This window comes from Mustela nigripes, chromosome 13 (genome assembly GCF_022355385.1).
Source record: "Mustela nigripes isolate SB6536 chromosome 13, MUSNIG.SB6536, whole genome shotgun sequence".
NCBI lineage: Eukaryota > Metazoa > Chordata > Mammalia > Carnivora > Mustelidae > Mustela > Mustela nigripes.
In genome coordinates, this window is record NC_081569.1 from 3,072,878 (window position 1) to 3,085,885 (window position 13,008).

A 13,008-nucleotide genomic window follows, 5' to 3' on the forward strand; every position below is an offset into this window, starting at 1 on the left:
GCCCCATGTGGCATGTAGAGACAACTTAAAAATAGTAATTGAAGAAAAATCTTTTAAAAAATACATCATTGTTAAAAAATGCTAACCACCATCTGAGCTTTCAGCAAGTTGTAGTCACTGATCACAAACCACCATTGCAAGGACAGTAATGATGAAAAAGTTTGACATATTGTAAGAATTATCAAACTATAAGACAGAGACATAAAATGAGCAAATGCCACTGGAAAAATGGTGCCAATAGACTAGTCTGAGTCAGGATTGCCACAAACCTTTGCAGCAATTTGTAAAAGAAAAATACATATATCTATGGAGTATAATAAAATGAGGCGTGCTTGTAGACAAAGTCCTTGAAACAAAACTGACACAAAAGGAAACTAAACATCTGAATAGTCCGTATATTTTAAAGATACTGAATGCATACCCCTAACAGTTTCCTGCTGAATATTTCTGGATATTTAAAGAAGAAATAACTCCAATTTTATACAAACTATTGCAGAGAATAAGAACTGAGGAAATAATTCTAACTTTGTTTTATAAAGCCAGTATAAATTAATACCGAGACCTGATATGAATATGTTACAAGAAAAAAAAAAAAACCTCTCCTGGATATAGCTACCAAAAAATCATAAATAAAATAATTTAAAATTGTACCCATTGACATATAAAAGGATAATTGTTTTGTTAATAATAATATAATAACTACTAATAAATAAATGCTACCAATATATTATAATAATGATAGTGACTAGTGAAGTTTGTTATGGAACAGTATGATGGGTCTAACTGAATGTAATTCAGTATATTAAAGGAAAAAACAAACCAAAAAATAGAGGAAAAACATATGATCACTTCAAAAGATGTAGAAAAAGCATCTGATAAAATTCCATACTTACATATGACAATGGAAACAAAATAGAAAAAAGGTTTCTTTTTTTTTTTAAAGATTTAATTTATTTATTTGAAAGAGAGAGAGAGAGTATGAAAGGGGAGAAGGTCAGAGGGAGAAGCAGCTCCCTGCTGAGCTGGGAGCCCCATGTGAGACTCGATCCCCAGACTCCGAGATCATGATCTGAGCGGAAGGCAGACGTTTAACCAACTGAGTCACCCAGGGACCCCGAAAAAAGATTTCTTTCATCAAATAAAATACCTATCAAAAATTCTATAGCAAACATCATACATGACGGAGAATTAGAGTTCTTTGTCCGTGAAATCAGAAGCATGAGAAGAGCTGCTGTCACTGATTCTATTCAATATTGTATCAAATATCCTACACAGTATAAGATAGCAAGAAAAATGAATAAAATATACAAGGATTGGAAAAGAAGAAACAAAATTACCATTTTTGCAAGTGTCATAATTGTGTATGTACCTAATTCAAAAGACTCTATAAACTGTTACTATTAATAAGTCAATATACGAAGAATACAGTGTCAATATACAGAAACCAATTAGATATCCATAACTTTGACACAAATAAATAATGAAAAAAATGCCATTTACAATAACATCAAAATAGCAATCAAACAACTGGGAATATATTTATAAAAGATACATGACATAAACTTTAAAAATTAGAAACATTACTAAGAGAATTTTTTTGGACTAAATAAATGGATGGACATATCATATTTATGGATTGGAAAATTGGTATTGGAAAGTTTCCTGCTCTTTCCAAACTGACATATACATTCAATGCAATTTCAATCAAAATCCAAAAGAATTTTATAAAAACTGACAAGCAGACTCAGAAGTTGATATGGAAATGCAAGGGGTCAAGACTATCAAAGATCATCTTCAAGAACAAAATGGGAAAACTTACCAGTAAATATCAAGATTGGTTTTAGTGTTGCAATAATTAAGTCAAAATGGAATTGTACAGACAGATCAATAAAACATAAGGGAGTCCAGGGACAGACCCTCACGTACCGTTTGGCTTTAAGACAAATGAAGAAAGGACTGTGCTTTCACCTAATGGTTCTGGGTCAGCTGGATAGTGAGGTGCAAAAAGACATTAATTCTACTTTACAATGTGTGCAAAAGTCAGCTCCAGGAGGATTACAGCTCGTTATATGACGGGTAAAACAATACGTCTTCCAGAAGCAAACACAGAAGAATAGTTTCCTGATCTTTAATGAGGCAAAGATTTCCCAGCATACAAATACAGATAGTCCAGCATAAAATTAAAAATTGGTAGCTTACACTACAACAAAATTATGAGCTGCTGTATGGGAAAGCTGTGTTAAGTACATGTAACCGAGAAAAAAAAAAAAAAGAGAGAGAGAGACTGAAAAATAAAATGAATTAAGCATTGAGCTCTAGAAGCTAAAAATACAAACCCAAAATAAATCCATGTGAAGATAAACAAAAATAAAAATTTATATAAGTTGAATAGTTTTTAAACTCTGAGTTAATCAGATGAAAACCTAGTTCTTAGATGCCTCAGAGACAAATCTTTGGATGGTTTGAACAAAAAAAAAAAAAAATTAAACAAGAAACCAGTGGAAGAGACATAGTTACAGGTACAATGAGTTTTTTTAATGATAAGATGATACTCTGATTACATTCGAAAGAATTAGGTGAGCTAGATACTTCTCTAGCAAAATATAAATTTCAAAAATTTATTTAGCGTTCAAAATTCAAACCCCTCAAAAATCAATAAATCTAAGAGGGACTGAAATGGTTTGCTAGGTCCCACCCATAATCACCAAAAAGAAAAAGATTAAAAAAAAAAAAAAGTAAGAAAAAGAAAAAAAAAAAGCATTAAACCCAGATGTTTTCCTTAAAGAGATGACCTGATTGGAGCAGAGGCATCTAATTGCTGACCAGTGCCCACTTCCCTTTCCCATCCCGCCGAAGGCTCACCCTTGTCCCAGTGCACATTCCTCTGCCATGATGAGTCTTTGCTAGCGCCTGAAGGTCCCACGTGATCATGGTGGGCACAGCTGCCTCGCCAGATGTGGGGCCCGTGAGAACGTGCCTCTCGCTCGGACGACCGCACCCAGTGCACCTGACCAGCGGTGCCCATCCCCGGCCCCACTGGCTGCGGCTGCTCCCACCGAGGAGGAGGCCATTTCCTGGGAGACTCTGTGTCACAGGATAGATGACTTTGGCTCAGAGTCTCCCCTGCAGCCTTGCTGAATTCTCTAGAACCGCTCTGCAATCTCAGACGCTCCTACCTGACTGTCCCGCGTCCCTCCTTCCTCTGCTTGGGGTCAGAGCTTCCCTGCAGCGGGCAGCTCTCCAGCCTCTCTCTGCTCCTGCTCCGCTCTGTCCTGCCTCTTCCTCGGGGACATCCCGCTCCTCAATGTCTTGCGTGTCTAATCCTGTCTTGTATCTGCTTCTTGAAGAACCCAGAAGGACGAAGGCCCAGAGAATGGTTTAGAGCGAGCCCCTGACCCTCTTATCAACGAGAGTTGATAAAGGTCTGTGGGGCTCCCGAGAAGAAATTCTCCCAGCTGCAATGCTTCACAAGGAAAAAAAAAAAATTCTAATGGGCTTGCGGACCTTGTCTTCTCTGCATGGTAGCTTCCTCCCCGAAAGGCAGGGCAAGGACAAGTGCAAGTTGACATGTGACATTGCATCTCTTTGGGTAACGCCCTATCGGGTGGGGACATGGTCCGTCTTTCAGGGGTCCCGTCCTTCAGACCCGTCTCCTCCACCTGGGACATTAGAGTCCGGAAAGGGGGGACGGCTTGGAACTGTGTGTGTATGTCCCCATCCTGTCCTTGGGCCCAGAGCTGGGTTCCTTGTCCCTCCAGCCCCTGGGAGGACCGCAGGGAGCCTTTGAGTCAGTGAACTCCCCTGCCGGCCAGCGGAGGGGGCTCCTCCGACCACCTGCCCATCCCACACGCTGCTGGCACTGCAGGCTCTCTGTGGCGTGCCGGTGCCTCCTGCCCACCCCCTGGCCTGGGGCTCACAGCCCCTTCCCAGGGAGACCATACGCTCTCCTGCCTAAGCCAGGAGGGCTCCGACGGTGGAAGGAAAGAACTAAGCCAGGGCCTCAAGCATAACATGGTCTTTTCTGAACAAAGTAGTACGTATGGAAGCTCTACCCTTACCCCTCCGCGACAGGACCATCTTGTCCCCACGGGGTCAGCTCCTCCAAGCTTGGCCAGCGAGGAGCTCAGGGAATTTTCCACATACCTTCCATGCCGCGTGAGGGCCGAGAGAGCCTCCAGGGAGATGCACACACCCTCAACCTGCGGCTACTGTGCACACTAGAGCCCGTTTCATCCTGAGGGGGCTTCTCCAGGTTGTGGCCGATGGAAGTAGATCCCCTACAGGGCACCTTCCTCATTTCTCCATGGGGACGGGAGCAAAAGCTTCTTTTCTGACTCTGAAACCTTGGTTGATGTGCTCCCCTGCTCTGGAGAGGGACCGCCCTCACCACGTGCGTCTCGGCGCCTGCCGTCTCCCGCACATCCCTGCTGGACCCCCGCACTCCAGGCCACAAGGCGTGGAGGACGCGAAGCCCATGGCTCAGCCTATGGGGGGATGGGCATCACCTCTCTCCTGAAGAGGAAACCCTGAGACTCTGTGTCCAAGCTTGGCCTTGACCCTGACGGGAGCTGAATCAGTTCAGAAAAACCTTACTTCCCTTACTTCCCTCCATCAGTCTGATGCTCCAGACAGAAGTCTGAACCAAAGATGAAGAAGGAGAGCGGGAGGCGGCGCAGGAGGGGGAGGAAGAAGATCCAACCTCAATAATCAAAAGTTGACCATGAGTGCGTGTGTGCGGGTTACACACCGAGCTCAGCTGTGCGTTCTGGTACCTCCTGGAGCAGTATCAGAACCGCTTTTACCACGAAACTTCCCGCAACTGCCCACATGACAGCAAATGTCCGGGGAGGCTCCCAGAGTCTCTGTCTCCGTTGTTAGCGGCAAACGCTCCGGTGGAGGGGAATTCTGACCGAGCGGCAGGATGAAACAGGGAAAGCTGCTTTTCCGTCGGGCGCTGTTAGGGGTTGAATGGTGTCCCCCCCTCCCCCGAAAGATACGCTGCCGTGTTCACCCACAGCTCCTCAGAATGCAGTCCTCGTCAGAAACAGGGTCTTTGGGGATCCAGTCAAGATGGGGCGAGGCCATCAGGGTGGGTCCGATCCAGTAGGACGGGTGTCCTTAGAGAACGGGGGAGCCCGGCCTAGAGACAGACGCGCACGGTCACGGCTGAGGGAGAAGGCCTGAGCACAGAAGCAGCTGAGGGCGTGAGGCAGGAAACATACTCTCCCTCCGCCCCCCGAAGGAACCAGTCCTGCTGACACCTTGATCTTGGGCTTGCGGCCTCTGGACCTACAATCTGTCTACGATCTGTCACTGAAGTCACCCAGCTGAGAGCGTCTTTGCAGTGGCCTCAGGAAACTGATACAGGCACCGACCCTAAAAACTGTGTCTTGCTGTGATTTGAAATACCTGTGAAGGCCGCTGCGCAGTCACCATCTGCACCACCTGGCAAGGCTATAGCCCGTTCTTTGATCAAGGAAAACAGGCGGTTTCAATCCCTCGCATCCCCACATCAGGGAGCCGCGCTGTGGAAACTGCCCTGAGAAAGAAGGATTGTGCGAGGAGAGAACGCAATGCGTACCCAGGGCCGAGTTGGGGACACGGAAGGCAGAGGCTCGCCTCGCTGAACACGAGCGGGAAGAGCATCAGAAAACAGTTTCCTAGAGACACACAAAATACGCAACCAGGGGGAAGAGGAGAGACGTCTGGAACACAACGGAAGATTCCAGACCACGAGGAAGAGGACATGTTCTCTCTCCCGGAAGATGGTGATGTTGTCAGAGAGAGGGAGAGCTCCCACGGAGTTACCAATAGTGAACCATGGAAAGAGCTGTCTTTCCCAAAGCCATTTTGTTTTGGTCTCGTGGGCACACACTTCAAGTTCACATTCACAAGCGTCTACTCACAGATGCACAGTTTCCGTAAATTCTCACTGAACAGACCGCGCCTTTCCTACCCTCCCATCCGCAGGGCACAGGGCGCGACGTCCTTGTGCAGGACTCTCTACTGCTACCTGGTGGCGGCATACACACATTCACAAAGCGAAATAATACTTCAGGGGCTCGCATGCAAAACACCGTGACTCCGCAGTGCTGTGACAAAGGCCATCCACGAAAAACACAAATCATTCGGGAAAACAAGAACCTATAATGAGAAACCCATTAGGGAGAAAAATAAAATGCCATTTTCAAGAATGGTCCAATCATGAAAATGTAGCTTCTGAAAAAGTAAAAAAAAAAAAAAAATCTTGGTCTCCTTGGCGCAGTGACTTGCCGGGTTTTAGGATCTGGACAATATGACACACGAACCTACCATCCCACTGATGTCTTTGGAAGTCACTGACCGTGTCAGAAGAGAGGGGTCGTCAACAGTCTGTTTATTAAAAGTCCACAAAGGAAGGTCTCCTCTACGAGCAAATGGAGGAGTGTGCCTCGGTATCCCTCGACGCACCCAGGACTGGGCCACGTTAGCACTGGGCGGGCAGAGCCTGTGTGCATGAGGCAGCCTCGGGCTGAGTCGGGTGCTCCATTTTTAGACCAGCGGCTCTTGGTTGATGGGCATGGGACAGAGATACAGCGAGACACACGGCTGACCGCCATCAGCGACCTGCCTGCAGTTTGAACCTCCCCCTCGAAGTCCAGCCAGGATTCGACTGCGTGATGAGCCTTGAAAACAGGAGTGGAAGCAAAGCTCCCCACCTTAGCAATAACCCAGGCCGGGTCATACTATCGTGCTCCCAGGGAAAGAAAAGAAAGAGAAGAGAGGGGAGGGGAGAGGAGAGAGAAGAGAGGAAGGGGGGGGGGGGAAAGGGGGAGGGGAGGGGAGGGGAGAAGAGAGAAGGTGACCAATGGAAACGTGTATTTCCTAGAAACCTTCGCTATCTGGGCAGGCTTATAAGTCGGGGGAAAACAACATCAGACTCATTCCTGCGTCATCGCCGTGTCTGATTTTGCCAAATTCTCTCCCACCAGATGCACACAGGATCTGTGGAGGTGAATGGCGGGAGGCATGAGAATCAGCCTCGAGTTCCACGTGAGTCAGACGGTTGTGTGTAATGCCTTCTCTGTGGATATATCCATATTTAAAAACCTTTCAGTCAAGAGAGATCAAAAGCTTCCCGGGGGTTGAAGTGAAAGCCCAGGATTGTTTATTAAATCTGAGGCAACCAGAACCCAGAGTGGAGAACAGAAGACAGTACTAATTCGCACTCGGCCCACGTGCTACTGAAATGTACTCCGTTAAGAGGGGAACGTGTCATTTGGGCAAGAAAGTGTAAAACAATTTTTAATTCGGTAAGTGATATAGGGCTGTATTCTTCTCTTTAAGAATTGTTTCAAGCATTGGAATATTCTAAGTAAAGCTAAGATCAGGCCCCAAAGCGCTAAACCCCTCTAAAAGAAGCGTTGTTTTTTCATGTTTTCAGTGCGGGGTGTAACCAGATCTTTAAAAATGCGAACACACACACACATGCAGAAATATACGGTGTATGTGCGCGTGCACGGTGAAGCATGGATTCAATAAACAATGTTCTTTCCCGCTGACACTGCGACCAAACAGTGTCTTGAAATGGTCATTTTTGTGGCTCTTCTTCCCATTCCATCGTTTTACTAACATGTCCTACGCAGAGAGCTCCGAGTTGACTTGAGATGAACACAGGTTGTCTAAGGAGGAATGAAATGAGGACAGAAAAAAAAGGGGGGGGTGCTGTGGGCACGTGTGTGCGTGTGTGTGTGTGTGTGTGTGTGTGTGTGTTACTGTCTGGAAATCAGATGGGCAAACCCTAAGGGAGCAAAACAAGTGAAGAAGGTATGCATAATGCACCAGAGAGAAAGAGAAAGGAAAGACAGATGACAGCTCTGGCTTCCCCAAAGCCTTTCCCACTGCTATTGTCCAAGAATAACCCTGGGTTGATGCTTTAAGGATCTGACGTGGAAGTCACTTAAAGATCTACGGATGGCAGGTGATGTCTGAATGACAACCTCGACGTGTGTGAAATGACGCCCATGTCTCCAGTGTCGGGAACACAATAGGGAGCAGTGTGGACCACGGCAAAGGAGACTGTGTGCCCTGATGGGAAAGCTGCTGGTCCCCAGCGGCAGCCAGCTCCTGCCATGACCACGGGCAAGCGAGCAGTCAGATCTTCCCATTTTTAATGAGAAGTAGGGGAAAAAAAAACACTGGCATTTTTATGTTACAATCCTCGAATTTTAAATGTTGACCATTTAAAACTCAAAATTTCGAAGCCACAACACTGCGCAGCTCAACACTTGGCTGGCCACACGCAGGCGGAGTTGGGAGCATGGACACGGGTGTGTGACCAGGAACGTTCTTTGACAGGTTACTACGTGGCACACGGACAGTTCTTTTGGAAGGCACAGGGTCTTTGACAGGGAAAGCCATTCCTGGCAAGGAGGGCTACTTTCTTTCCTCCATTTCCATTTGGAAGGAGTTTCCGGAAAGGGATGGGACGAAACGACCCATGGAAACACCCTTTCCTTTTCTCATATCTGAGATATTTTGAATTTTACCAGAATTTTCACACTGTGTCACCTGGAACTTAATCAGCCACTGCTCTCCATATCCACTGACTGAGGACAGATGCTCCCCGATTCCCCCGGGAAGGGGACACAGGCTCCTGATTACACACAAGAAGAGTTCTTAGAAGGCTCCCTGGTGACCGCGGCCGACAAGCCTGAGTAATGAGACCACTGAGAAAACAAAGAAAGAAGGGAAGTGCTGGGCATCCAGCTCCCCTGCTGTGCTCTGCCAGGGGAGAGAGAGCACCCACAGCGGCATGGTGACCGTTTAACCGTGGACCATTTTCACCGAACTCTATCTAGAGGTTTAAAACTTCTAGAGGCTGAACACCACTGGAGTCTACCGATGCGAAAACAATCTCACCCCTGCTTGAGTGAAGTTTGTTTCTTAACTAGTGGGGTCGAGCAGCAGACACCGGAGAGAGACGAACAAAGTTTAGGAACCCACCACCGTGTTGGAAGTATCCATGATACACTTTGTGCAGAAATTATGACTGATGACTTTCTGCGGAACACACCGTACGTTCTGGAAATTCGGGATGTGCAGAGCTTATGAGGCAGGCCCCTGGGAAAGGGGCTCCTCCTACCTTGAAGATGAAATCAGCCATCAGAGGTCCTGGAATCTTAAAGGTCTGCCTCTCTGAGCCCCTCTGGAATTCAACTGTGGTGTTTTCTATGACAAAAACTCCAGGGCTGTTAAAGCTGTGTTCTTTTTTGTTTCCTTGAAGTGTCTTTGATTCGATAACTAAAATTTGAAAAGAGAATTTAAATGAGAGGGCTGTCTTCAAAGCATTCTATTTCAAAAAATAACTCACTACATGTATCATCAGCGTATGATATCAACACAGGATCAGGATATCCACTCGGTTGCATTGACTCAGGTTGGTGGAACACACATGTGAGCTTCTGAGTCGCCCGCAGCTAAACTAGACAGGTCCCAACCCCATTGGTTAGGCCCAATTAGGTCTTCCCAACTCTTTGGAGCCGTTTCTACAGGGGAAAAAGAAAATGTCTCTTTCTTCCTATTTTTCATGATGCTGGTATTATTCAAAGTAAAAGATATGTTCCTCATTTGATCATTGCTGGGAAGATCTTAAACCCAGTCTTTTATTTAGACAAAAATCACCATGAATTCTGAGTTTGCTTTTTTAAAAATAATAAACTTTTGTGATTGAAATAATCAGAGATGCACAGGAAGACACCAAGATAGTAACGAGGTCCTCTGTAGAGTTTATCCAGTTTTACCCAAAAACATGGTTACATCTTAGGTCACTAGAGTATAGTATCAACGCCAGGAAACTGTCATTGCTACAACGTGAGCATTTGTACCACTTTCAATGGCATCTACCACATATCCCCACGATGAAGATACGGAACCCTGGTATCACCACCAATCTCTGTCCTACCCGTTAATGCTTTATTCACATTTTGCTTTTATAGGAACGGAAGAGCTTTTAGATCTCCTACAGAAAATGGTCATGGTTTAACCCAAATAGCATTTCTACTTTATTTACACTAGATCTTAGCTAAAAAGCCAAGAAACGATGTACTTTATTTAAATGATTTTTCTTTCCTACTTTTTCCCCCCTTTCATTGTGTAAATATCATCATCCTTAGTGGATCTGGTCTGAGGTTGAAAGAGGCAAATTTTTTTTAAAAAAAAAAAAAAAAAAAAAGCCAGGCTAGGGGGTGGGGCACCTGCATTTCTGACCTCAGCTCTATCTCCAAGCCTTGGGCTTTTGCTGCCTTATTTCTAAAATGTGGCCTCAGAGCCACAGTCCCGCAGGTGCTCTTCTACTCTGAAACCTACACTTGGTTTGTGGCTATCATTGGTTCTTTGACCACCTTGAACAAAGGACACAACAGAACCCGAACCCCAGGAAAGCTGATGAAACACAACAAAACCGTCTGGCACTGGGGTCTGCCATCTGCATGTGGCTGTTCTTAGCTCTTTTCCATTGATTTCTCTCTGCCCCGGGAGCACCTGCCGGAATCCAAGCGTCCCCGGACAGACTGTGTAACAGGCATAAGGAGACATCCCTGATTACGTCTGACAGGCAGGCTGGGAAATTTTCTGGGAACCCTCCAAGGCTGGACAGGAGCTCCTCGATCTGCAGGAATCATTAGTGGTCGAAGAATACTGCCAGCTACTCACAGGCACACGGAACCCCAACCACGTTGGCCCTGATCTCCATGACCGCAGTAGATTTTTGGAAAGTGTGAGATTAAATTCATTTCCTAGTTCCAATGAAGATATAAAACTGAGTGTTATAAAGTGAGCTGTCAGGAGAAATGAGAAGGGGAGCCAGAGAGGGTAAGAAGTCCGTCCCCGGGTGGATTATCCCTCTGACGGAAAGGCGCAGACGCCGTGAGCCTTGTGGCCTTATCAGGGACACGGAGGGAAGCTGGACAAAATCCATCCTCCCAGGAGGCCTGCAAAACACCGGGCTTCCAGGCTGAGTTCAGCCTGAAATGAGCTGACTAAATTCAAAAAAATGTTCTGTGCTGGGGTCAGGACTGCACGGCATTAGCCTTCTGGGCCGCAGTGTCCCGAGTGCCCTCAGACCGCAGAGCTACGGCGGGATGTCAGAATCTGGGAGGAAGGAAGACCAGCAGGACAGCCACCCTCTAAAACCAAAGGCCAGCATTTCTGTTAGTCCAGTCCTCGTGTTTCGTGTTTTGGTGTCAAGTCTCTTTTATCACTTTGAACGGCATCCAAGACCTTGAGTGGCAAGGACATGAGAGCTCAAGGGGCAAAGCCAGTTTTCAAGTGCATGTGAATTATCCAAGTCCAATATCTAATTATCCATATGCTTATGATAAAATGTCTTCATGGCTGTAACTTCCAAAAGGCTTCCAGCTCTGTAGGTCACACAGAGCAGCATACACAGGCGGTGGAAGCCAGGGGCTCTGACCTCTGTTGTGTAACGGGGTCAGAAGGAGGGGAACAGAGACAGGGGAAGTGATTGGGTGAAGGCCGAGTTCACGGATACAAATGATTCTGACAACTGGGTTGACAAGAAAGCCAGTGTGATGAAGCTCTGGGTGAGGCGGAGGTTTTCCATGTATGACGTCTTGGCTTCCCAAGTCTATTGCTAACCAAACATACTCAACGCTGAATTTTGCTACAGTAAAATCTCTTTTGCAGGAATCTTCTTAGGGCTTCCATTTTTGAAGTGTTAGGGAAATTCGGGACTATGCCATTGGGATAATGCTGGGGTCAGGCGTGGAACAGGATTGGAAATTTAGGATCTATACCCCTCCAGGCAATAGGTAAGATAGACCTTCCATCCCGTGGCAAAGAAAGTGACTAACATTATGGGGTGTTCTAAGTTCTTTAGGATGTTAGCCTTTTGGAGAGCTGTAGTTAATACATATCTTAAAAGTATGATTTATTACAGCCAAGTAAGCTTTATTTCAGGAACATATCTTCGTTTCAAATAAAAAAATTAAGAAAACAGTTGTATAAATCAAGAAAATAAAACCACTTCTATATTTAGATGTTCAGAAATGTTAATGAAACCCTTTGTAAATGAAGCCAGTTCTGTTCATCAGTGGAGAAGGATAACTTTCGGGAACCCTTCCAGAGCCAACTGCAAGACGGTTCAGAGGAGAAATATTCCAAGCAACAATTCTGTCACCTTTGGAGACACAGCAACATTTCTGAGCTCTGTTCTTGGAACAGTGCCAGTTTTGAGTATAAAGTTTTGCTTAATATGCCAGAACATATTTGCATGTAAATGAGTATGTTGCCTGACAGGCAGGCTGGGAAATTTTGTCTTGTCTTACTTGTCTTGGCTTACTCTGTTTGCTGTCTACGTCCTCTGGTTTGGAAGCCGAATTATGGGGAACTGCCTTTAGCATCATGAGAAAACTGGGCCCAGTCACTGAATATTTTTTTAAACATCTTTTTGATATGCCATAAAATCCACATACCGTAAAATTCGCCCATTTATAACCCAGCTTAACGATTTCAGTATATTCACAGAGCTGTGAAAATATCACAAGATCTAAGCTTAGAACATTTTTGTCATCCCCAAAAGAAACCCTATACCCGCCAGCAGCCAGGCCCCCATCTCCCCACCAACCGACTTCCCCCAGCCCCAGACAACCACCAAGCTACTTTCTGTCTCCATAGATTTGCTTATTCTGGACATTTTATATAAGTGGAATCACATGTGGCCTTTTGTAACTGGTTTCTTTCACACAGCATCATGTTTTCAAGGACCATCCATGGGGAGCGTGTGTGGTGTTCCAGTCTTTGTTACAGCTAAATAATATTCTACGTGCGCCACCTTTTACTCATCTGGCCATCAGCTGGTGGACTTGGGTGGTTTTCACTTTAGGTTTATTATGAATGGTGCTACTTTTAAGATTCAACGGTCCATATGTTTGAATCCCAAACCATATGTGCCAATGGGAGCCCTCCAATGATTTACAAAATTTGGATCTGAATGGTTTTTTTTTCCTA

At 45.6% G+C, this 13,008-nt stretch overlaps 1 protein-coding gene across 1 annotated transcript in view; it reads right to left on the reverse strand.

The window, feature by feature from the left end:
* Window positions 1-13,008, reverse strand: part of ADAMTSL3 (ADAMTS like 3) — a 340,647-nt gene that overhangs the window by 138,808 nt on the left and 188,831 nt on the right. The window contains exon 9 of the mRNA XM_059371168.1: window positions 9,125-9,282. Within this exon, the coding sequence (XP_059227151.1) occupies window positions 9,125-9,282 (158 nt within the window). The remainder of the gene's footprint in view (window positions 1-9,124; window positions 9,283-13,008) is intronic.